The 27,362-nt window shown below is 40.8% G+C and overlaps 2 protein-coding genes across 3 annotated transcripts; one reads left to right on the plus strand and one right to left on the minus strand.

Moving 5' to 3' along the window:
• The first annotated feature begins 462 nt into the window (after positions 1-462).
• pou3f2a (POU class 3 homeobox 2a) lies at positions 463-2,562 on the plus strand. The gene has a single exon (XM_053688434.1). It carries the CDS (start codon positions 678-680, stop codon positions 1,791-1,793), a length of 1,116 nt encoding a protein of 371 aa, XP_053544409.1. The 5' UTR covers positions 463-677; the 3' UTR covers positions 1,794-2,562.
• Positions 2,563-5,771: 3,209 nt separating this feature from the next.
• Positions 5,772-27,081, minus strand: faxca (failed axon connections homolog, metaxin like GST domain containing a). 2 transcript variants are annotated; one of them, XM_017494101.3, is made up of 6 exons: positions 26,604-27,081; positions 23,808-23,943; positions 21,846-22,042; positions 17,410-17,627; positions 14,296-14,412; positions 5,772-10,840 (listed from the first exon to the last, which is right to left on the minus strand). In XM_017494101.3, the coding sequence occupies exons 1-6, from the start codon at positions 26,867-26,869 to the stop codon at positions 10,548-10,550; spliced, it is 1,227 nt and encodes a 408-aa protein (XP_017349590.1). In that variant the 5' UTR covers positions 26,870-27,081; the 3' UTR covers positions 5,772-10,547. The 2 variants fall into 2 exon arrangements, with proteins under 2 accessions (XP_017349590.1, XP_053544408.1); XM_053688433.1 differs by having other exon boundaries at positions 10,704-11,099.
• Between the last annotated feature and the right edge of the window lie 281 nt (positions 27,082-27,362).

Genomic DNA, 27,362 nt, shown 5'->3' on the forward strand with positions numbered 1-27,362 from the left:
AATAATAATAATAATAATAATAATAATAATAATAATATACATTTGTACCCTTGCATTTTCAAAGTAAGCTCATGGTTTCATTTCAAAAGAAAATAAAAATATATTGAATGTTAAATGCAGACTCTAGCATTATTTGCTGTAGGCTTAATTCAATATTCAGTGTTTACTGAGTAGTGAGTTGCAGCCTCTCCTGACTAATCAGCTCGAGAAACCTAACAAACACTCTGCGACTCAGAAAGCTAAACCAAGAGTTCGGATAATCTAAACTGACAGGCGAATTGAGATTTCACTTTCCATGCAATTTGAAGTTGAATGTTGCTGATTTTATATGGTTCAGAGTCGGTTTCCCCGTCACTCCTGATCCTCTCGGTGTTGGCCCGCAGCCTCGCGCAAAACTTCAAGCACCGTTCACCAGGAGCGCAAGTGGTTCTAGCATCTCGCGTGACCAATGAACGCGTCGCTGTCAGGGGCAACCGCGTCTGTCAAGCCTTTCTGTCCAATCACGAGCGGAGCGAGGGAGAAACGCAAGGCGCGCGCCTTCACTCGGCGCTGGGGAGCCGCCTGTGGCACAAAAAAGTAAGCGTGAAACGCGTCGACGCGAGCAAAGCCCCCCTCGTCTCTCCCTCTCTGCTCTGTCTCTCTCACTCTCTCTCTCTTCCTGTGCCCTGCTGGAGGCGATGGCGACCGCGGCGTCCAACCACTACCGCCTCCTGACGTCGAGCGCGTCCGAAGCGGGAAGCATGCAGCAGGCGCCAGCTTACAGGGACGCGCCGAGCCTGCTGCACAGCGACTACACGACGCTCCAGAGCGCCGCCAACCCGCTCGGCCACGCGCACCAGTGGCTCGCGGCGCTCTCGCACGGCGACGGCTCTCCGTGGTCCGAGCAGGACATCAAGCCCGCGCTGCACGGCGACGCCGACGAGCTCCAGCACTCTCCGAGTCTGCAGCCGCAGCAGCAGCAACAGCAGCAACAGCAGCAGCAGCAGCAACAGTCGCGAGCGACTCATTTGGTGCACGAGGGCGCGCATCACCAGGATCATCATTGGAGGGCGAGCACAACGGCGCACATGGCCAGCATGACGAGTTCAAACGGACCGAGCATGATCTACTCGCAGCCGGGATACGGAGGCGAGCAGGGCATGCACCACCACGCAAATACCATGAGCGAGGCGCACGAGGACGAACCGAGCCCGCGCATCAGCGAGCACGGCCACGCGCCGAGCCTCCGCCCGGGCCAGCACGAGCACTCGGACGAAGACGTGCCCACATCCGACGACCTGGAGCACTTCGCCAAGCAGTTCAAGCAGCGGCGCATCAAGCTCGGTTTCACGCAGGCCGACGTGGGCTTGGCGCTCGGCACGCTTTACGGCAACGTGTTCTCGCAGACCACGATCTGTAGATTCGAGGCGCTGCAGCTCAGCTTCAAGAACATGTGCAAGCTCAAGCCGCTGCTGAACAAGTGGCTCGAGGAGGCCGACTCCACTTCGGGCAGCCCCACGAGCCTGGACAAAATCGCCGCGCAGGGCAGGAAGAGGAAAAAGCGCACCTCCATCGAAGTGGGTGTCAAGGGCGCACTGGAGAGCCATTTCCTAAAGTGCCCTAAACCCGGTGCGGCAGAGATTAACGCTCTGGCGGACAGTCTGCAGCTGGACAAGGAGGTCGTGCGGGTCTGGTTCTGCAACAGGCGGCAAAAAGAGAAGCGGATGACGCCTCAGTGCGCTCCGTTAACCGACAACAAGGACGTGTACGGGGACACGCCGCCGCACCACGGCGATCGGACACCAGTTCCGTGATTTCGGGGGGCGGCGGGGGGAATTTCCGTGATTTTTATTCACCACCTGCACAAGCTCGGACCGTGTCTTTGTCTCCGCTACAACGGCCCATTCACGGTGGCCCGAGCCGCACGAGAGCCTACGTGACACCGCATAGGTGTTGCATGTTGTTGCCCGAACAATGCGGACAAGGGCGGGCGACGGGGACGCATGTGTCGCATAAGACGCTCGCGCTTCACGGAAACCCAAACAGGCGAGGGGCCATGACAAAAACAATACGCTTCATCCAAGCTTAGGAGCCCAAGGATGTGTGAAAGCACGTCACATCGGGTTGGAGCAGAGAGCTGGGGAAAGGGCGTTCAAACACGCCATCTTCCCGTCAGGGCCACAAAACGTGTCAACACGCGCCGATGCGTCTGCCGTTCACTTATTATTATTATTATTATTATTATTATTATTATTATTATTATTATTATTATTATTATTGAGCTATGTTCCAAGCTGAGCTTAGACATGTAATGTGTTCAGTCTGCCTCTTTTGTGTAGTGCAGCCTGACGCTGGTGTTTAGGTCTTTGATCATAACAAAAGGCTGCTAAGTGCTGTTTCCCAACACTGCACACTGCAAACCAGTCCGGCTTTATGCAGGTCACGAATTCACACTGCTGGTGTGCCGAGCAGAAATCCTGGTCAATGTGAGGTATGATTACATACCAGCGTTAAGACACGTCTACACAAATGATGGCTCTGTGCATTACCTCGAAATCAGAAAATAGCAGCGAATAACACAACCCAGGCGTGCAGAATTAAATCAAGTGTCATTACAAGGACATTTGGATTTTTATATGTTTTTTTATTATTATTATTATTATTATTATTATTATTATTATTATTATTATTATTATTATTATTATTGTTATTATTATTTATTTATTTATTTATGTTTTAAAGGGAATCTGGAAAATGTGGGATTTAAAAAAAAAAAAGAAAGAAAAAAAAAAGGAGGCTAAAGGTCCTGATCATCATGGTATTGTCTGACAACAGATTTTGTTCATCTTAATTAAATGAAGACCAAATTTTGGAACATTTTGAAGGTAGGCCTAGGCCTTGGGGTCTTGTTTTTGTATAGGTTAATTAATTAAACGAAACCAAAATGATTTTTTTTTTTTAAAGAAAAACAAAAAAAAGTCAGAAATAGAATAATTTTTCAAAGAATAACAATATGCACAATAACAACATAAATAATAATAATAATAATAACAATAATAATAATAATAATAATAATAATAATAATAATAGGCAAATACGCTATTACTGACCACGTCTTACTGTGATGGATTTAAATGATCTATAAGCTCCTTATTGCAGCGTCACCCTAATGTATATTTATACTTGTTTGTGTTTTTGTATTTATCTCTTGTTTAGGCAACCAAATTGTTCCTTTGACCCTCACTGTCAACTCAATGCGCCTTTTTCCTATACCTTCTTTTGACTGTCAATAGAAAATATCCGACACCAGCCCTGTGCTCAGTGGGAGGGGGGAAATCTCATCTTTCTGATCACCAAAACAATTATTTGACACATCGAAAATAAGTTTGCTATAAGCTACTTGGGTCGCATTATTGTTGTTGTTATTATTTTTGTACGGTTTTGTCGATATTGTTTGTTCTTGTCCGCTTATCTTGGCGCAGCCAAAGCACAACTTCCGTGTAGCTCTAGAGCCTGTGAGACGAGCAGTGATTCTGGATTTATTTTTGTTATTATTATTATTATTATTATTATTATTTTTATTATTTTTTTTTTTTTGAATAATACTTGACTGACAACTTGCACAATTTTTAATATCTTTTTTTTGTCATTAAAGGAAATACTTGCTTTTACACAATATGCTAGTGCGTTAATTAACGGTAGTGATGTAAATATCATTATTATTATTATTATTATTATTATTATTATTATTATTTATTAATTTAGAGGTTCACATTTTATCTCATTTCATATTCAGGTGTGCTCATCATCATCATCATAATCATCACCATCATCATCATCACCATCCCTCAGACATGGCGTTTGAAATGTAAATGACTACAGACAAGCCATTTCCGTGCGTGTTTACAGACATGCCAATATTCTGAAGAACAACATGACAGTCTCGACATGACCTATAAGATAACGACAAATAACGTAATAATAATAATAATAATAATAATACACACAGTAAATACTCGGTGTACTCCAGTGCTGAATGCCGCACAGTGTTTATAGCCTATATACGTCATGATGGACACCTTCCACCTGTTCCTCCTCCCCTGAAGTATTCCTTCAACACTGGGAGAATGAGACTACAGACATTTCAGGAATTCTCGGCACTGCTTTCAAACGCAGTTCAGACGAATTCTTTATTTAACATTACATCCTATCTTTATCATTATCCTGCACATAGTCATTATTATAGCATACATATCGGCTAGTCATATTACCAGCCTAGACATATTTTACAGTAAAACCTTTCAAAATCTGTTTTCTTTTATTTATTGTCCATTTTTTTCGTTCAGGCCAATCTAAAATGCGTCTAGATTCATTTAACGGCTGAATTAATCAACGAACTGACCAGAGGAAACAACACACACACACACACACACACACACACACACACACACACACACACACACACACACCGAGATTACTTCTGACCATTGAATTGACCAGTATCCTGATTCATTCAGGATTCATTCAGATATAATAGTGTTTACTTTATTTTTTGCAAACATTATAATCAGCAAAAATCCATTAAACTGTCAATAACAGGCTACATCATGCCTGACATATCACATGACCGTATACTGTTATAAGGAAATCTGAAGTGGTTTATGCTTTGATCATGTCATTTAAAAGAAATAAATAAAATAAAATAAAATAAAAAATTTTTCCAGGGTTTCAGAGATGTTTAAATCAGGGTAGCCTAGACTACAGGCTAAGATTTTGTATAGTAAACCTATCTGGACCCAAACTGAACACTGTAAGTGTTAATCCAACACTAGCCTCTATGTTTTGCTGTGTACGTGATACATTAAATTTTAAGCAGAGAGTACTGTGATATGCCTAAAACCCGTGATTGTACAATTATCATATCATTCCACCCCTAATTTGTAGATCACAAATAACAAAGGGAAAAAAGAATAAGCTGTGATTAAAGCTGTGACAACCTGTCATTTTTGTATTAAAATGATTTTTTTTCTTTAAAAAAAAAAAAAAAAAATTAATCAGTTCTTAGTTTAATCTGTTGTGTTTTGTAGGTCTAAGAGAAAGTGATCTTAGACCCTGCCTTGGGTTTACATTTCTATTATTATAGCCGCAGTTCATGATCATAAAGATAAATAAATAGAAAAGAATAGAATAAAAATAAAACACACAAAGAAACACACACACACAAAAAAAAAAAAAAAAAAAAAAACAGTGGATGTTTGTGCGTTTCTGCTGCTTGTTTGGTTGTTTTTCCTGAATAATACACGTTAAATCAGACTGTCAGGAGACTGAGAAATAGGTGATTCCTGCTTAACATCAATCATGAATGCGCGGAGGCTGAACGGGTAAAGATTTGTGCGCATGCGCCACCTCGTGGACACAATACACGTTACAGTCAAACCTCTAAAACGTCTTCTTTTTTTTCTTTCTCTCTCTTTTTTTAAGAAAGAAACTAATTGCAGCACCTTCTGTAAAGTTTGAAAGTTTCACTTCACGTCAAATGATCTCAAGATGCATTATTTGAAAAGTGGACCAGTCCTAAAAAAATAAAATAAAATAATAAAAAAGGAACCCCCCCCCAACATGAACAATGCGTCATGGGTTATGAATTTCGTTTCCATTTAAATTTTTTTTTAAAATCATATTTATATTACAGTGATTTTGAGTGAAAGTTACGGCAAATTGCAATAAAATGTCTTTTGTAAATGAGACGAAACGGTGGTTTTGCTCGTGCTCTTATTTACACTCACAATAACTGAGATATGAATACACAGTTTATTGTCAAACATTTTGAACAACAATATTGCTAGAACATCAAAATCCATGGATCGGGAAACTGACATTGGTGGAAATCGAAGGCTGCATGAGAATATGAGGGTTAAGGGCTTTTTCGGTGAATGACTGACACTGACATGAAGAATTGCACAACAGGATCCAAGCAGTTGTGTGTAAATAAAAGAAAATTAAATTAAAAAACAATAAAAACAAGAAATGCTACAGCACAGAAGAGAGAAATTATCACAGCTATATTTAATTAAATATTCTTTGAGTACTTGTTTTCACACAGTCATTCATCTCTAGTTACTATACACCCAGAGGAAGAACCTAATTCATCTTATTTTACAGTGGTCTTCATCGTATACATACAACCCCCTTCCCAATAAATTATGTACATTGTATGCCAGAAGTCCAGACAAGGATCATTATACACAAAACACAGAATCTGCAAAGTTTAGAGTCGACTAGCTCTCATACACACACACACACACACACACACACACACACACGAACAAGATGAGGTTAATCTTTTGACCTCGGATTATTGTTTGGACCCATTTCCTGTCGCTCCTCTATCCACTTCTGTACGTGATTTTATTTGGTTTCTGGCTGGCTTCCGTTGCTTTCTACATTCATTTCCGTTGTGTTTTGTCCCCGCACCCCAACACAAGAGCCTTACCTTATGAATTGTTCAGTGTTTATACACACACACTGGATCTGGACTTGTCTGTGCTGAGATTAATAGTAGGGAAATGTTCGGGTTGCACATTTACACGACCATAAAACCGAAGATTGTTCTAAAATAATATCTGACCATTAAACTCTCCCATATCACATTTAACAGCTCTCTCGTCAAACCTGCCGGACCTACACGGTAGATATTTTGAGTATACACTCCCATAATTGCCCAGACTACTATAATTCTAGATCGAATTGTCAGTTCCCTGTGCAGCCTTTATTTTCGCCACACTCAGAGCTTCTCTCTCTCTCTCACACACACACACACACACACACACACACCACACACACACACACACACACACACACAGGACATCAAGAAGACAATATTTGGCCAATGTGGGATTAGTTCTACCTTCTAACCTGCACGCAATTCAAACCACTCACACCATTTACCACATACTCCAAGCAAAAAAATATATATAATATTATATATACACACACAGTTTAAATCAATGTTTTACATTTTAAAAAATAGATTAAAAAAAGAAAACCACCAAAATAAATATACACAATTTGAATAAACAATACATCAACAGAACCAGTACATTGATAATAATGAATAAATAGGAGAAATAGAAATAAATGATATCAGTTGCATCAGGCACAGGATTGAAGATGTACGACTATATCCAAAGGCTGTGGAGCTTCCAGTGCTGAAATACACTGCAGTGGTCTACTCCTGTACACACACACACACACACACACACACACACACACACACACACACACACACAGAGAGAGAGAGAGAGAGAGAGAGAGAGAGAGAGAGAGAGAGAGAGAGACTGCAATAGAGAGAAAAAAAATTAACACAGGCAAAACAAAGAGACGCACTCAAGGCGAAAAAACAAAACAAAAACAAAACCCCAGGTTGTACCACTGATGATATAAAATGCTCAGGTGTGTGTCCCGTAAACAAGATCTCGGTTAAGTTCTGAGTGTGTTGTTTATTTGGCACAATGAGTAATCAATGCCACAATAATGCCGCTTTAACAGTCAGTACACACAAACGTATCTATCATTCAAAGACCAGTTACAGTTAAGTCCCATATTTTCGAAGGTGTGTGTGTGTGTGTGTGTGTGTGTGTGTGTGTGTGTGTGTGTGTGTGTGTGTGTGTAAGCTGCAGTCACTGTTCAGATCGCTGCAGTGCAGAGGTTATGGAATAAACGTGTGTGTAAGCCACCCATGAGACAACTGCCTCGAAAGTATGTGCATCCATGCATGACTATGACTCATTCATGCACCAGATGGACACACACACACACACACACACACACACACACACACACAAATTATCCTTCACTATCCTGTACTATGTACCGTGAATTTCCACAATAAAGTCACTAGTGATGAATTGACACTTTGTGAAAAGTGAACACACAATCACGCGAACACAAGAAAGTTCGTTTACTTTGGGCAGCAATTCTAGAAATCCAGGATTCCTGAACCCACAACTTAAGCAGATATCCATCCATCCATTTTCCATACCGCTTATCCTACACAGGGAAGCCTTGAACCTATCCCAGAGAAGTATGGGTATGAGGTGGGGGACAGCGTGGATGGGGTGACAACCCACCTCAGGGCACAATCGCACACACACTACGGACAGTTTGGAAAAGCTACAAGGCATGTTTCTGGACTTGAGGAAACCGGAGTACCCGGAGGAAACATGCAAACTCAGCAGAAACAGGGGCGGTAGTGGGATTCGAACCCCCAACCCCTGGAAAAATGGATGCATCAATTCAACTCCAATTCAACACGGGATTTTATCTGGAGACTGAATAATATCCGGGTCTAATCTAGTCTCCAGTGGAGTCGAATGTAATCAAGTCGTCCTATCTGCGAATATTAAAAAAAAATAAAGCATTGAAAAAAGGGAAGGACGGTCTTGAACACACCGTACAGGTGTCTGCTGTCTGACAAACACATGTATTAGTCTCTCGGTCGAAACAAGGACAACTACAACGAATAGTGATTGCCTGCATTACACTGTTGATCACTAGTTTACTCAGTAAAAGTCATTGCAACATCATACGGAGAAATCCTAATCAAATAATCCAGCCGTACATCACTAAATCTTATAAATACCCATGGCCGTGGCAATTCAACAACCGACAAAATGTCTCCCTTTGGGCTTTACAACATTAAAACCACCTGCCTAATATGGAGTACGTCGCCCTTGTGCCACCAAAACAGCTCTGACCCGTCGACGCATGGACTCCACAAGACCTCTGAAGGTGTGCTGTGGTGTCTGGCACCAAGACGTTAGCAGCAGATCCTTTAAGTCCTATAAGTTGTGAGTGGGGCCTCTATGGATCGGACTTGTTTGTCCAGAACATCCCACAGACACTCGATCGGATTGCGATCTGGGGAATTTGGAGGCCGAGTCAACACCTTCAACTCTTTGTCATGTTCCTCAAACCGTTCCTGAACAGTTTTTGCAGTGTGGCAGGGCGCATCATCCTGCTGAAAGAGGCCACTGCTATTAGGGAATACCGTTACCATGAAGTGATGCCATGATAATTGGCCTGCAACAATATTTAGGAAGGTAGTACATGTCAAAGTAACATCCACATGAATGCCAGGACCCAAGACTTCCCAGCAGAACACTGCCCAGAGCATCACACTGCCTCCGCCAGCTTGCCCCTGCCAAAGTCGCTCAGATCCTTACGCCTGCCCATTTTAACTGCTTCAAACACATCAACTAGGAGAACTGTCTCCCACCCCTTGACAGGTGCCATTGTAATGGTTTTAATGTTATGGCTGATCAGTGTATAATTTAGTACTAGCGTACAGCTCATGCATGCATCGACTAAAACACAAAGAGGATGGATCACGTAGACAAACAGGACAAGAATCAGTCGGGTCTTAAGACAAGCCAGTGCAAGTTCCAGAATGATTAATTTGTTAAAATAAATAAATAAATAAATAAACATCCTTATCACATATATACATATATGCGAATACTTTATAACACACACATTACCATTCACTTCCTTCAGTTACAATGATCACTCTGCTCGAATCTGATTGTTGTATAAAACATCACTCTTCTTTTTCTTTTTAAAGGGACAAAAAGTATCTGTTGTCCATCAGTATCTGGGCAGTTTATGCTACCGGGATGACAAGCCTGGGTGACTTGAAAGGTCAAAAGGAAACCGTATCAAGTGCTCTCCGAATCCAAACCTATACTGATATCCATACGATAACGCATCTTAAGACTGGAAGAGACTTTTTTTTCTTTTTCAACATGGCGACAGAACGATGAGTAACAGTGATCTGTCAGGACGGAGGGAATGATTCAGCAGTGGCGTCATGCACTCCCTTAGCTGGCTTTCTCTCCATCTCTTTTTGTTTTGTTTTGTTTTCCAAATCATTTCCTTTCTCGCTGATTTGACTTGCTTTTTCTCTTTTTTCTCCGCCTATCCCTTTATTTTCCCTGCTACCGAATTACCTCAAACGTATTTTCATGCAAGTAGGGCTGGGTAAAAATATGACATCAAGATATCTGAGGACATATCACAATACAAAATATGTATCATGGTATCTAGTTTGATCAACAAAATGGCTACTAAAGTGTGATGCAATATTTCACTTGTTGCTCTAAATAAATAAATAAATAAATAAATAAATAAAGGAGACGGAAGGAAAAATGAAAATCCGGTACAAAAATAGATTTTTATGTCCAATCAGTTACATGTCACGTGACGCCGGTCAATGTTTATAACTCCTGCAAAATCACGACCATTTAACGCGATGTCAAAGTCATATTATTGGCTAATATACTAAACATACCCAGCTCTACTTGCAGGTAAACAGGAGATTCATCAGCTTTCCCGTTGTCCATGATAATATTGCACACCTTTCTTACGTGGCTTGCTGTACTCATCCCTTTTGTGCAGCCAGAGTTTTCAGAAGCCCCGTCGTCCTCAGAAAGGCGAACTCGATCCTTAGTGAGAGGGGCTTAACGGAGGACAGATATGCCTGAGAAGCGGCATCGTGACGGATGAGTTGGTTAGCACTTGGTCTGCTCCATCTCGGAGTACTCGGCGTCCATGTCGGAGTCGAAGAGCGAGTGTCCAGTGCGATCACTGTCCAGCGAGTGTGCGGTGTCGGAGCGCGAGAGGCTGCTGGGCTCCTCCGGGAAACCGTCAGTGTGTGAAAACAGGCCCAGGTCAAGCAGCTGAGACGGAGAGTGCGGCTCTTCACTCGAGCCATCGCAGTAGAAGTCATCGACGTCCACGAACCACTCGGGCCAAAATTTCCTCCGGATGCGCTCGCAGTACATGGCTAGATTAATGAACTCGCCTGCACAAACGATAAGAGTGATCAGATCAGCGAGTTTATTCTTACACAGCAGATGACTTCAGACTTTTCAGAATTGCAAACCTTATACTCTAAATACTCTTTTTTTTTAAACTGACTGTCTAAACCGTGAACTCTTACTAACTCCTTCGTCTGTTTGTTATGCTTCTTTATCCCACAGTGAGCTGGAATCCTCTAATCTGATCGGTCAGAAAGCCTGGGTTACTTTCGCATAACAGCACGGCTCGGACAGTAGCTCCAGCTGTAACATGAAGGACAGGTTAATATATATTAATGCACTCGTTAGGACACGTTACTGTTTCTATAGTAACAGACTTGTACGGCGGACGCTCCACGTAATCCAGTTTGGAAACTGCCTCCTGCTTGGTTGGAATGAAAACCTCCGTCCACGCCGGCCCTTTCCGGATAAGATTCCCCACCCCTGGTCTAGTGGCTACCATAAAGGACCTACATGCTTGATATATCTTATTATGTAATTGAAACCATTTGGTAATGGTGTTAATGGTTAACAGCTGACAGTTCGTAATGGTATTCGTAGTGGAAACCGTTAGAATTTCTGTGATGGTTTCTATTGTTTTGGGGTTTTTTTCCAGCAGGGGTACGCTCAAATAATTTTATTAGATTTTGTAAACACTGTTCCTGTATTTGTTTACGGACTACATTTATATTTTTGATTAAATCTAACTGCACAGAAAGGCAAGTTTGAGAACACAGACACCAAGAAAGTGCCGCAACTTACGTCCTGTCACTAGTAGCTATCTTACATGCATGTATTCACAATTCTGGACCTGAAAGCAGGCAACATGACTAATGTACTTCACAGTAGTTCTCCAGATCCTCCAATAGCAGGCTACACATACAGTACGTTCACACGGACAGCGGTAATCTAATCATTGACCTTATTCTGAATAAGACAGTATTCTGATTAAGGTGTTTACATGAGTCGCTTATAGAATACTCCTTAATCAGAGTATCGTCTTAATCGGGTTCATATCGGAATATTGTTGTCCATGTAAACGCACTGGCTTAACACTAGTGAGCTATAGCATTTGCACACAGACACTGATTAAATGATATACTTAAATAGATCATAAGAAAGGCCAGATTTATCGCTGTCATTCTTTTTCCTTTTACATTAAAAAAACAACAAGATTTACAAGTCAGCACGTTATAGCGCAGATACAGTCTGAACCCGGCTGAAATAAACAGTTAAAAATCAACGAGAGCAAGAAATGCAGAGTAAGCACACAAAAAAAACAAAAAACTAAACACTAGGCAAAAAAGTGAGCTGGCAGTCAAGAGAAAGGCGGCAGTGACATACCAGGTGGAAGACCGGATGCTATTTGCTGTGGCACAGTTGTGTTGCGGACATTAATCGCAGTGGATTGCGGATCACTTTTTTACACTTTATTTTCATTACATTACATGTATCTTTGTAGGTTGTTCTTGGATTGCGTCCAAAATGCTGACAATAAAATGAGATTCAAATTAGTACGGTAAAACACTGGGAGCTCCTCAACTACACGGTCCTGATGGCATCTGGGAACTGTGGTATGTTTCATAAGTTCCCAAAACCAACCAAACACTGTTGGCAAAACGGTCTGGAAGACTGAATCGGCTCTACGGTGTCATGCTAATCACAGCTAAAAGCTGCAAAAGAAGATAACACAGTCCAGCCAGTGACTATCTGGTGTACACCCAGAGGTTTATGATGTAATGCGTGAATAATTGAACTTTATAATAGTTGAGCATTTGAGCAAATATGCCCATAATTACGTGTGCGCACTTTATAACAACCGTCAATTTGTCAAAATAATATTCAACCTCATTCAGACATTCAGACCTCGGTTTATTACACGGAAAAGTCTACTTTACCAATGTGTTACAATATTTAATATATAATGCATCCAATATGCATTAATGTAAACTAGTGCAGGGGTTCCCAAACTTTTCCAGGGCAAGGCCCACCAAATGGCATTAAAATTTGACCGAGGCCGCCCTTTAGAAAGATGTCTTTAAAACACATTAAAAATATAGACTTCTGAATATATCCCCCTTTTTTTTTATTAATAATTACCTCTTACATCACATTACATTAGGAACTGACTGTGTGTGTGTGGTTGTTTGATAGTGAGAATTTATTTTTCACACTAAATTGTTGAGGTCCACCGGGCGCCCCCAGGTGGCCCCCACTTTGAAAACCACTGAACTAGTGCATCTAAAAATATCGCATATATTAGAGATGCAGCGATCGGCCATAACATTAAAACCACGGACAGGTGACGTGAATAACGTTGATTATCATTGGGGTATATTAAGCAGCAAGTGACCAGTCCATTCTGGAAGTTGACGTGTTGGAAACAGGAAAAATGGGCAAGCGTAAGGATCTGAGCGACTTCAACAAGAGTCCAATTGTCATGGGTCCACCCTTGGAACACTTTTGGTAGGTACTTAACCATTGCATACCAGGGACTGACTGTTCATTGGCTGCCTAATATATCCCACTTCTTGACAGGTGCCATCGTAGCGAGATATCCGATGTTATTCACGTCACCGGTCAGTGGTTTTACCGTTATGGCTGATCGGTGTATATTACCAAACTAATCAATTAGGATGCGTACATTTCGTACTATCTTACAAAACTCTGTTTTGTTTCTGCTCGGAACTTTTAACAAATTTGTGTGGCAGCGGTACTGTCTCCGTTTTGGCGAGCGTTCCTGTTCCTGTGCTTCCAAAAAAAAAAAAAAAAGGAAAGAAAAACGCAATGCTGTTGTAAAATTCAAGTGGCTGGTCCAAACTGCACTGCAGTCATCTGTCAGTTCCTCAAAACGACCAACTTTTTGTATATATTTTTGTGCAGGAACATCATCACGCACGCAGCTTAAAGGGAACAGTGGATAGAGGAAACTCGTTTAACTCATTTCATCTTAAAGTACCTTAAAATTGCACCTTTTTATTCCTTCACATGCACACACTCACATACACACAAACGTGACTGTGTCCCTTTTGCGCTCAGCTGTTGAAACGTTTCTATTTCCTTGTTTTATGCTCATCGGGGGTTGAGTCCTACTATGGGTTAAACCCAGTTATACTGCAGCGTGGCTGAATTCTCCAATCAGAGTTTGTGCGTCCATGTTCTATAACAGCAGCGTAAATGACGTATATAGTATTTAATAATACAGCTTTGGTTTGCTGTGTGTTATTCCTCACACAAATCTCCCTTGCTACAGAACAGTATAGCATAACACTTGTGTATAGTACTATATTATTGTCCTCGCTAAGCCCCAAAATGCAGTACATCATTCTAAATACACCATGAGAAACTGCTCGTACTGTATTCCCTGTTCTCACTTTCTAAGAGCGTGTTTGGCTGACTTTTGGCTTTTAAAAAAATGGCACAAAGAGTGTGTACATATAGAGATGGTTAATGAGCTCACCCTTAATGAGCTGCTCCGGCCGTGTGCCGGGTAACGTCCACATGGCCTGGGCAAGGTGGCCAAATACTGCAGCATCAACTGTGGAGACTTTGGAGCCCATGATGTACTTCTTATCTCCTGAAAAAAAAAAATGGTTTTAATGCGTTAAAAATGGCACAACTTCAACAATGCACCCCTGTGCTCATCTCAACAATAATACAGAAACAACGCCTCCTTATTCATTAATGGCGCCCCCTTGTGGAAAATCCTACACTCGTTAAACAAATAAGCGAGTGAGAAAATCACAAGAAAAGCCTGATCTGTAGTATTGTTTGGATCGAAAAATACATTTTTTTTCTTTTTTTAAACTATACAAAAGATTACCTCTGTTCGATACACGTGATGCTCAGCTGTATTTATTTATGCAGTAATATTACAGAAGGTGCAGTACATACTTCGGCCCACAAGGTGTCAGCACACACACACACGCATGGTTTGCTTTCATCAGGACATTTTTCACAAGGGCATTACTATAGTGCAGGGCTTCACAAACGATTTGCAACCAGGAAACCCTTTTAATTGTAAATATATATATATATATATATATATATATATATATATATATATATATATATATAAATTCGAGTCCATGACATTTATTTTATGAATATAATCCAAATTTTCCAATAATCCAACATTATTTATCTGTGTAAATATTTTGGTTCTTTTTATTATTGAAGTCTTTTCACTGACACAATAAATTTGTTTTAAAAATTCAATTCAATTCAAATTATTCGTTATTTACAGGCCAAATTGTTTTGTTTTGTTTTTTGTTGTTGTTTTTAGTTAAGGTTTGAATTAAAGCAGTTTAATTCAAATAGACTAATCAGAACTCAATAATAATAATTATATTAACTTTAAGGGACATGGGAAGGTGTTTTATATTGGGGGTACGGGAATACTAAGCAGCATTTACATGTCTAATTTAATAAGGTTAAAGTCAATGTGTAAAATAAATAAATAACGGACACAAAATACTACTATCTCTGACATACAAAGTCAAAACAACTCCAAATCCTTTCTTGATTTGTGTATCTATATGTCGTTGTTATTATTACTATTAATTAATTTATTTATTTATTTATTTATAGCGGCTGCAGTTGAAGGAATCCTGAAAGTCAGGGGTGCTGCAGCATCGTCAGCACTTCCTGCATCCTTTCTAACTCTGATAACGGTTGCGATTTTCACCACCGTAACATTTTTTTTTAATCCCTTTAAGAACCCTGGCTATAGGGCACTGCAGTGCTATCTGAGCTAGACCGTAAAGAACTATTTAAAAGAAAAGTAATGTAATCATTTTACAGGTACAGTGCCCTCCACTAATATTGGCACCCTTGGTAAATAAGGAAGGCTGTGAAAAATTGTCTTTATTTTTGAACCTTTTGATCTTTTGTTTAAAAAGATTACAAAAAATCTCTGCTCTTGTGGATATGAAACAATTGCAAACAAAACACAGGGTTATCAAAAAATAAATCTTTGTTAAATGTAGGTGTGCAACAATTATTGACACCATTTTAGTCAATGCATTGTGCTACCTCGCTTTGCCAAGATAACAGCTCTGAGTCTTCTCCTATAACGCTGATGAGGTTGGAGAATACATGGCGAGGGATCTGAGAGCGTTCCTCCATACAGAATCTCTCCAGATCCTTCACATTTCGAGGTCCACGCTGGTGGACTCTCCTCTTCAGGTCACCCCACAGGTTTTCTATGGGGTTCAGGTCAGGGGACTGGGATGGTCAGGGCAGGACCTTGATTTTGTGGTCAGTAAACCATTTCTGTGTTGATTTTGATGTATGTTTTGGATCATTGTCCTGCTGGAAGATCCAACCACGGCCCATTTGAAGCTTTCTGGCAGAGGCAGTCAGGTTTTCATTTAATATCTGTTGATATTTTATAGAGTCCATGATGCCATGTATCCTAACAAAATGTCCAGGTCCTCTGGCAGAAAAACAGCCCCAAAACATTAAAGATCCTCCACCATATTTAACCGTGGGCATGAGGTACTTTTCCATATGTCTACCTCTCTGTGTGCACCAAATCCACTTCTGCTGTTTATTGCCAAAAAGCTCTATTTTGGTTTCATCTGACCATAGAACCCGATCCCATTTGAAGTTCCAGTAGGGTCTGGCAAACTGCAATTCTCCAGCTGTCATCCTTGGAGATTTTTTGGCCACTTGAACCGTCCTCTTCACAGTGCATTGAGACGATACAGACACACATCCAATTCCAGGTTGATTCATAACTTTTCCAGTTGACTGGAACTTCTTAATTATTGCCCTGATGGTGGAAATGGGCATTTTCAATGCTTCTATTTTCTTATAGCCATTTTGTGCCACACATCACAGCTATATTTCTTGGTCTTACCCATTATTATGAATGACTAAGGGAATTTGGCCTGTGTTACCTCATATTTATACCCCTGTGAAAACAGTGGTGAACAATTTCCTGTTCCTAGTCACCCAGGTGTACTAAAAAAAAATGTAAACCATCAGTGGGAATATACTTCAGATATATTTTTCTCATATGAATTCATAGGGGTGCCAATAATTGTTGCACCTGTATATTTAACAAAGATATATTTTTTTGGATAAACCTGTGTTGTGCTCACAACTGTTTGATATCCATGAGAGCAGGGTATTTTTGTGAATTATTTTGAACTAAAGATCAAAAAGTTAAACAATAAAGACCATTTTTCACAGCCTTCTTTGCTCATATTTACCAAGGGTGCCAATATTAGTGGAGGGCACTGTACATTAATAACTAATGCTCATCAATTTCTCTAGCCATATTCTATAGTGCTTCCTATTCCTAACCCTAGCCAGTTTTAATGCAGTTATCAGACTGGCTCTGTAAAGTGTGTGTGTTTCTGTGCACACACTAAGCTGAGGCACGCCATAAAGCGCTAGAATCATACAGCCCTGGATGCATCATTAATAAGTTTCTCTTCCGTCTTGTTCATGTGCGGTCTCTCAACACATCAAACTCATTGGCAAGATGTGTGCTGTTAATGGATGAGAAAATGTCCCTGAGAACGCTCCAATAGTGTCTTTCCTAAACCTATACACACGCACTGACCGAGCAGCGTGGCCAGGGTGCGCATGTCCTTTTCCATCAGAGCGTAGATTTCGTCTTTAGAGAAGCGCCCGATGCCATGGCCATACATCTCTCTCTTCACTATCCCACCATTGATGTGACTCAGGATCCACTTGAGCAGGTCACTCAGGGGCCCAGTCACTGCCAGCATGTTCTTAGTCTCCTCCAGGTTATCCACCCACTGACAGTAGGCTATTGTCCTACAACACACACAGGTATAAAGACAAAAATGGTCACTTTAACAGCAGAATGTTCACCATTTCACCGTGTTTACTTTTCTACTACGACCAAAAATTCTCTCTCACCTATAACCATCAGCTTGTTTGATATGAATTTTTTTTTTTCCCCTGATCGCAATTTTCCAGTTTTAAAATATCCCCATAAATGATTTCATCTTCCAGACAGGAAAATGAGCATTTCCATTTCAGATTTAAGAAGAGAAGGGGAGGGTGTAATAATATTACAAGCAGTGGAGTCGGGAACTGTGGCAAACACCAAAACTGAGCTGGATGCTGGATTTTTAAGTGTTCCTGCAGTAATATGCAAACAAACAAACAAGATATATATATATATATATATATATATATATATATATATATATATATATATATATATATATATATATATAAAACAAAAAAAACAATAACATTCAATATAATCCTTTTAGAAATGAATTGTAGAATATCCACATGGTTGACAGTTTCTCTGGTGGTGCTGCTCAGTGTTGCGAAGGAGAGCATTTAACCCTTTCTAGCAGTACACTGGCATCTGACTCACCGGGCTTTTTTCAATCAGTATAAACAAATGAATCATACAGCCCTGGATGCATCATTAATAATCATTAATAGTATTTTATCACTGCAAGTCTGTTATAAGATTAGTCGGGACACTGTTGGGTTTCTGTATGTAGAATATTGTGACTGTGTTTAGCTGCTGGTGAGCAGGGCGATGTGAAAGGTGAGGGATGTGAGCCCCCTGCTGGCCAAACTAGTCACACATTTCCATAATAACATCGGTGCAGAGATAAAACAGACAGCACAACTAAAGCTTTTTTGACAGTAAACACTGTATACAACTGACACAATAAAAATGATAACTTTTAAACCCAGCAGGCGAGGTAGAACAAGAAACACTCATGAAAAACTACAAAGCCCTAAGTCTCTACTTTCATATAAGCAAGTAATCACTACTGTGGAGTGTGATTACAAATAAATTCAAAGCTGAACACAGACATCCCCAAAACAAATTTAGGGAATTCCATTTTTTGGCCATTAAAATGATTTGTAGGTAAAGAGTTTGAGTTGGCACGTCATTGTAGTCCCATTTAAATTTTCTGGTTCAAAATTTCCCAAACGGGGCCATTTTGGCCACTCTTGGTGACATCTGTAATCAATATACTTAACTAAACTTAAATATATACTTGTCTAACGTCTACTAAGTTGAACATAAACTAATCAACTTGATTTTCACATTAACAAACTAAAATATTCTCCATTTACCTTGATAGAAAGCGAGGGATCTGCGCGAGATGAGAGCATATGAAACGGGGAAAGGGGGCGGGGCTTCCGGGAAGTGTCTGTTAATATTGGAAAATTCAAAACAAATCTTGTTTTACTGGAGAGAGAGAGAGAGAAAAAAAAAGATGGCTCTTTTTGCTAATGACTCATATTAGCATAGTCTGAAGATTTTACCGGAGCTCCTACACAAAATGCATAACAGTTGCCAGGTCTGGTAATATAATATATAATCTGCGATAGACGTCATTGGATATCGGGGCATTGTGATATCATGTAATGACGATAATATCGTTATATCGCACTTTAAGCCTACACACACACCACTTTTAATCATATGCAGTGACCGTATTCTGCAGATATATCACAATCTAGCGTTTCCCAGAGGACTTGCAGCTATAACTGCATCTAAAGGTGGCTCTACTGAGTACCGGTGTGTGACCAACAAATGTTTCCTGAACCTTTGTGCCACAATAAATTATACTGTGTAAATAAGATGGTAAAAAAAAAAAAAAAAAAAACATTTTTTAAAGTCCATTTCAGTTCCAGGTTGTAACGATGCAAAATGTGGAAAAAATTCAAGGGGGGTGAATACTTATGCACAGCACTGTAATACATATTATTATGCACTTATACTGTATATCCACACTGACGTTATTTCTATACTGACTAAACTAATTGCTGATTTCCTTTCCATGATGTTGTAGTGTTCATTGCGTCACATGCTACACCTGTTCGAGTCTTCTGCGGAATTTGGGGCACGATGGAGAGGCTAGTCCTGAGGTAATTAACTGTTTTACTTTAAAAGATGTAAAAAGCAAAGTAATGAAGGTTTCACTTTTCATGCCACTATGTAAGAAATTATGTGTGGATTTCATGTGACATGATTTACACTTAATAGCATCAGTGTGTTCTTACACTATAGTGTGATATATATATGTACATATATTATGCACACACACACACAAACCAAATAATGCAATATTCATATACATATATGTATACCAAATTTAAGAGTCAGAAATAAGACTAATGACTTATGATAACACTGAAAGCCATTCCTGTCATATAAAATACAGGTAAATATGTAGCATGTTTAATTACTATGACATCATGATAATGCTGTAAACTGGCTTGGGTTTATCATGCTACAGAAATTTCATAGACAACCTGAACACACTTCACATCATATTCCCCGGGAAAATATAAGACGCTGCTATGGATTTCGTTTCGGAGTCTGTTCATTCTCCTCGACTGCATAAAGCGCGAGGACGCAGATGTAACAGGAGATACAGGCTTCCTTCAAAACGACACAATGACAATAAGGCTGCGCTGGAGTCACTGATTGAATTACACAGGCCTGCGTTCCTTCTTCTACTTTCTACTGGTTGTTACTGAAGAAAAGAAAAAAAAAGCAAAGCGTATAATAAGCAAGGACTGGCAGTGTTTATTAAACTATGTTCATTTCAAGGTCTACAGGGCCAGCGCAGGAGAAAACTATGGTGAGAACTGGGAGAGTCAGCTAGCCTGTCTCTATGAGAACTACAGAGAAGGCAGAAATGAAGTGCACCTTTATATACAGTACACACTTGGAGGTGGAATAGGAAAACCCTACATGTATAGATATTTTCACTATATAGAATATAGAAAACGACACACTTTCATGAACTATGTCGCATAATGTCTGTGCAAAAGGAGGAAAAACTGCTTTTTGAAGATTTTATCCATCTGCGACACAGAGGAGCACCGTGGACATTTTGGCAGCAGGTATCTGATTACAAGCTCGACTGATTAGGCTTATGTCCAGTTCACTATCCAACAACTTGATCAAACCTTTACATTCACTGTATGAGGAAATCGAACTTAGCAAGGTTTGGTACATTATTTAGGCAGACTGACCGTTTTAGACTGGCTCCTTACCCAGTGTCTTTTAATATGCACCATGGACTAGGAGACATTATATGCAAATATGAATTAATTTATCGCTGCGAGTCTGTTTGAAGATTAGTCGGGACACCGTTGGGTTTCTGTGTGTAGAGTATCATGACTCGGTGTTTAGCTGCTAGTGAGCAGGGTGATGGGAAATGGGAGGGGTGTGAGCCCCCTGCTGGCCAAACAAGTCACACCACTCCACAATAACAAAACAGACACCACAACTAAAGCTTTTTTTGGCAGTAAAACACTGTGTACAACTGGCACAATAAAATTGTAACTTTTAAACATAGTAGGCCAGGTAAAAAAAGAAATGCTTAGGAAAAACTGCAAATTCTTAAAGCCCTGGGTGTTTACTTTCATATGAACCATTAACCACTGGCCATGAGCCATTAAATATATTCAATGCTGAGCACGGGCACCCCCGAAACAAGTTTGGGATTTTTTTGGCCTCTGGTAAAAAAAAAAAAAAATTGTCACTTTTTCACATAGGCACAAAGCACAACTTCATGTCAGCACACACCTGCACTGTTTATACATTTGTGGCATTTGGCAGACGCCCTTATCCAGAGCAACTTACATATATCTCATTTATACAACTGAGCAGTTGATGGTTAAGGGCCTTTCTCAGTGGTGCTGGGATTTGAACTCATGACCTTCTGGTCAGAAGTCCAATCCCTGAGCCACCACTGCCATTTTTCTGACTCTGGTTCTGTAATACGCTTTTAAATTCGAAAGCAATAATCTTTACATTTTGTCAGCTCATTAAGCTGCTCAGTGACAAAATAACAGAGTTATTTTATTCCCTGTAGAAATGAGAGCTCTCTACCTACCACTGCAAATCCTCGTCAACTCATTTGTTCTGCGCTCAAACTGACAAAGCCGTCATTGGTTCGACATCAAGGCTGTTTTCCCTTTTATGCTACCTCTCAGGCGTGACGTACCGAGAATGCTAAAAGAAGACTCGCTCACCAGTAGAAATGCTCCTCCACCATTTTGGTGATGGCGCGTGACATGGCTCGCTCCTCGGGACTCAGGCTGCTGTTCAGGTTCACTCCCAACTTCTCCTCCAGGAAGTCGATGATGAACTCAGAGCCGCTCACCTGCTCCTGGTTGTACTCGATCCACGGCATCTTCCCCTGCGGAGAAAGCTTCCCGTCAAAGTAGTTCTAAGGGGGGAGAAAAAAAAAGAAGAAGAAAAGAGAGAATTAGGCATGACATTACTAACAGATTCTGAGCGTTTTTAGTTAGTATTATTATTAGTAGTAGTAGTAGTAGTATTATTACTACAGTGCCCTCCAATAATATTGGCACCCTTTGTAAATATGATAAAAGAAGGCTGTGAAAAAAAGCCTTTATTGTTTAACCTTTTGATCTTTTGTTTAAAAAAAAAAATCACAAAAATACTCTGCTCTCATAGATATCAAACAATTGCAAACAGAACACATTTTTATCAAAGAAATCTTTGTTAAATAAAGGTGTACAACAATTATTGGCACCCTTTTAGTCAATGCTTTGTGCTACCTCCCTTTGCTAAGATAACAGCTCGGAGTCTTCTCCTATAACGCTGATGAGGTTGGAGAATACATGGCGAGGGATCTGAGAGCGTTCCTCCATACAGAATCTCTCCAGATCCTTCACATTTCGAGGTCCACGCTGGTGGACTCTCCTCTTCAGTTCTCCCCACAGGTGTTCTATGGGGTTCAGGTCAGGGGACTGGGATGGTCAGGGCAGGATCTTGATTGTGTGGTCAGTAAACCATTTCTGTGTTGATTTTGATGATGTTTTGGATCATTGTCCTGCTGGAAGATCCAACCACGGCCCATTTTAATCTTTCTGGCAGAGGCAGTCAGGTTTTCATTTAATATCTGTTGATATTTTATAGAGTCCATGATGCCATGTATCCTAACAAAATGTCCAGGTCCTCTGGCAGAAAAACAGCCACAAAACATTAAAGATCCTCCACCATATTTAACCGTGGACATGAGGTACTTTTCCATACGGCTACCTCTCTGTGTGCGCCAAACCTCCTCTGTGTTTATTACCAAAAAGCTCTATTTTGGTTTCATCTGACCATAGAACCCGATCCCATTTGAAGTTCCAGTAGTGTCTGGAAAACTGAAGATGCTCGAGTTTGTTTTTGGATGAGAGTAGAGGCTTTTTTTTCTTGAAACCCTTCCAAACAACTTGTGGTGATGTAGGTGACTACAGATTGTAGTTTTGGAGACTTTCTGACCCCAAGACGCAACTAACTTCTACAATTCTCCAGCTGTGATCCTTGGAGATTTTTTGGCCACTCGAACCGTCCTCTTCACAGTGCGTTGAGACGATATAGACACACGTCCTCTTCCAGGTTGATTCAGAACATTTCAGTTGACTGGAACTTCTTAATTATTGCCCTGATGGTGGAAATGGGCATTTTCAATGCTTGTGCTATTTTCTTATAGCCACTTCCCATTGTGTGAAGCTCAACAACCTTTTGTTGCACATCACAGCTATATTCCTCAGTCTAACCCATTATTATGAATGACTAAGGGAATTTGGCCTGTGTGTTACCTCATATTTATACCCCTGTGAAAACAGGAAGTCATGGTTGAACAATTTCCTGTTCCTAGTCACCCAGGTGTACTAAAAAAATTTAAACCATCAATGGGAATATACTTCAAATATATTTTTCTTATATGAATTCATAGTGGTGCCAATAATAGTTTCACACATTTTTAACAAAGATATTTTTTGGATAAACCTCTGTTGTATTTGCAATTGTTTGATATCCATGAGAGCAGAGTATTTTTGTGAATTTTTTTTAACAAAAGATCAAAAAGTTAAACAATAAAGACAATTTTCCACAGCCTTCTTTGCTCATATTTACCAAGGGTGCCAATATTAGTGGAGGGCACTGTATTAGTGTCTCTAAAGTGAACACGCAAGCACCTGGTAAGGCAGGTCTACCATTCGCAGGTAGGTCTCCATCTTGAGGCAAAAAGGGGACAAGCTGGGAACGCCGTTCTTGGGCCGGGAAAATTGGTGGAGGATGATAGTGTCTTTGGAATCCAGTTCCTGCTCTTTTCTGTGCGACACATCAAAGGAACACATCAGTGAAGACGTGGTGGACTTTAAAAATTAGAGCGACGCCTTCCAAACCCTTGTATTCCAGACCCTCATTATTAGAAGGAAAACACTGTGCCTATAAATCTCCCTGCACATCTAGTATATAGCATAAAAGACTCATGTTGCTCTTCTATATGTATTTAGATTAAATCACATGAATATTCTCAGATCCTAGGCTGTGAAATACAACGGCACCTTACGTCTGATATAATTAAAAAGGTGCGATATTAAATTTCCTTTTAACATTCAATTTTTTATTACTACTACCTACTTGTACAAATAACCTACAAAATATGTAGAACATGATAAGAAAACCATGACCTCATGACAAAAGTATTAAGCGGCTGAGAAAACCCATTTGGAAAACTCACTTCCGGTCCAGAAAAGCTTGTTTTTGTTTGTGTTTTATAGACACTTTCTCTACAGTTGAGCGTAGATCCTGGGGCGGAGCTTTGTGAGCATGGGTGGGAATGGGGGGTGGAGTCAAGGAGTTAAAAAAAAATCGTTCATATGTCGAATCCAACTACTTAACTGTTAGAAAACTAATCTTGAAAAAAAAAGAAAAAAGACTAATCTTACCTCAAGCACCTTTAACTCTGATACACCATATGATCCTATATCTTTCTCAGTGTGAGGGATGAATGAGGAAATATACTAAACATAAAATCCCTGTATGAGCTGTACAATTATACTTTTAATGCGCAATTTACTGTCAACCAATCTTACCAATCTAGTAAACCTCCCATTTTCTCATCTGTCATCTGAGATTAAAATGTAGCTAACTGTCTTTCAGAGAGTGACGGTAAACAATTCTGATTGGTAAACAATGTTTCTGTTTAAACAAACTATTCATTTGATGTAGGTATGTATGGGGTGATATAATATGGGATCCTTATGATGATTACTCTTGTGTATTTTTTATGAACATTATTATTATAGTGTAATTACTGTGCAAAAAAATGTTATCTAGCCTTGAAATACATTTCTACACAGTAATTTTTGCTATAATGATGTTCTGAAAAGGTATATACACTATATTGGGAAAAGTATGTGGACATCTGACCATCAAACCCACATGTGTTTGCTGAACATCCCATTCCGGATTAACCCTCCCCATTCACTGTTATAATAATCTCCACTCTTCTGTGAAGGCTTTCCACTAGATTTTGGAGCGTGACTGTGGGGGTTTATGATCATTCAGCTACAAGAGTATTAGTGAGATCAGGTACTGATGTTGGGTGAGGAGGTCTTCATTCCAGTTCATCCCAAAGGTGTTCAGTGGGGTTGAGATCAGGGATCTGTGCAGTGAACTCGAGATCTTCCAGTCCAACCTTCACACACCATGTCTTCATGGAGCTCGCTTTGTGTACAGGGACATTGTGATGCTGGAACAGTGTTTGAGTCTCTTAGATCCAGTGAAGGGAAACTGTAATGCTACAGCATACAAAGGCATTCCATACATTTGTGTGCTTCCTACATTTGTGGCAACAGTTGTGGGTGGGATGATCAGGTGTCCACATACTTCTACCTACAGTATACAGTGTATTTTTACATTTATTAGTTGCACTGTATGTGTTATGTTTCCCATCCACAAGTAAGCACACCAACTGCAACACGGAAACACAACTAGAAAGCATGAGCTACAATGAACATCTACAGTACATACAGGTAAATGGCATGGCCATGGATGGTCTTGCATTTCACTCTGTGGCCATGGATGGCACATCATATCCTGATGGAACTGATTCTCTTCTACACATCATATTGGTATGCGTAGACTTACTACAGTATATATGAATGTGTGTGTGTGTGTGTGTGTGTGTGTGTGTGTGTGTTTTATTGTGTTGGTTTGCTTTGCTTTAAGTACGTATTCAGTGTTGCAATGTGAACAAATTTGCTGTGCACACACACACACACACACACACCCTTTACATTGTTGGACCTTCTTTCTCCATATTACATACACATAAACATGGTTTGGTCGCTGTCCATTTGAAGTGGTGCTGAAATGTGTATGACACCTCATCACGCTTATGAACAACACCAGCGACTGCAAGATTAATATTATATCCAGAGAACATTAATAATTTGTCTCATCGACTAAACACTACAACATATTTTCTATCCAAGATGCTTTCTGAAAAGACATAAGCAAAGGTCAGCAAAAGGTCACACTGACAAAAACAACGGGAGACATTTTCCTCTAGGGGAAGCCATTGGAGAGAGGTTGTCCTAGGAGCAAACCATGGCGTGTTAAAGGGGAGGGGGAAGGAGAGCAGATACTACAAAAGCTATGCATTCACGTTGCAGTAAGTTATGAAATGTGTCTCTCTTCCTGTCTCACGTATCACAGCATCTAGCAGCAGCACCGGGATGGAGGTTATCGACCATTACACACTCATGTGACTCATTATGTTCTCACAACACAAGCACGGAACCCCCCACAACTCCCTCACCGTGCTCTCTCCCACTTACGTAATATTATGATATTGTTTATTCGCCTAGAAACGGGGCCCAGAACTAAAGCACACGGACAATGAGGGGCTATCCGAGTACACACACACACACACACACGCTGAAGTGTGATTCATGCAAGCCGCACCCCAGCCGCGTAGCTACCTGACGACGAGCAGCTCGTGCAGTAAATAAGCAGCGGCGGCGAGCAGCGCGCCCCCGGTGATGTACAGCGTCTTCCGCCACCACGAGTCCGAGCCCAGGGCCGCCATGATGCCGCCGTAGTCCTGCAGCGGGTACGCGATGACGTAGCCATAAAACGAGAGCTGCTCGTCCGAGCTACAGAGACCGAAGGGGACGATGCTCTTGTTGCAGCCGAGGTCGAGCACGCACGATCGGCTCCACGCCAAGCCCACGCGCCAGTACACCATTCTCGCGCTCCTCGTTCCGCCCTTCGGCCCCGTTCTGCGTCGTCGCTGGAGGCGTCATGGATGCAGCTCGGTGACCTCGGTCATGGGTTTCTTGCGGAACGGATTGAAAAGGGGCATCACTTCCCTCCGGGTCGTCCCCAGCACCAGCACCAGCTCCAGCTCAGCGTCCGTCCGTCTCCCTCTCCCAGTCCCGAAGCCGCTCGCCGCCGCCGCTGCTGCTGCTGCTGATGGCGCATGACGTCACCACGCAGGAGGCTGCGTCCTTTATAGTAGCGCGCGTTAGGAATCGATTTACTGAGTCGATTCTTTCGAAGTATCGTTTCAGTCTATCGAACCGCAAGCCAGTTTGAGCGTTGTGTCGGAAATAGTTTCCCTAAATGGTAACCTTTCAGCTCCGGCTGTAAAACCCTCAGACACTTCTCACTACTGCTTTTTTTTTTTTTTTTTTAAGAAAGAAGCTCAAGATATCCATCAAGGAGCACATTTACGATTC

Source organism: Ictalurus punctatus, chromosome 19, assembly GCF_001660625.3.
Source record: "Ictalurus punctatus breed USDA103 chromosome 19, Coco_2.0, whole genome shotgun sequence".
Lineage (NCBI taxonomy): Eukaryota > Metazoa > Chordata > Actinopteri > Siluriformes > Ictaluridae > Ictalurus > Ictalurus punctatus.

Coding starts and splice junctions, on each gene's coding strand:
- pou3f2a (XM_053688434.1), top strand. CDS start 678: ATGGCGACCGCGGCGTCCAACCACTACCGCCTCCTGACGTCGAGCGCG.
- faxca (XM_017494101.3), bottom strand. CDS start 26,869: ATGGTGTACTGGCGCGTGGGCTTGGCGTGGAGCCGATCGTGCGTGCTC. Junction 23,944..26,603: donor CACGAGCTGCTCGTCGTCAG/GTAGCTACGCGG, acceptor TGTGTCGCACAG/AAAAGAGCAGGAACTGGATT. Junction 17,628..21,845: donor GTGGAGGAGCATTTCTACTG/GTGAGCGAGTCT, acceptor TGTGTGTTGTAG/GACAATAGCCTACTGTCAGT.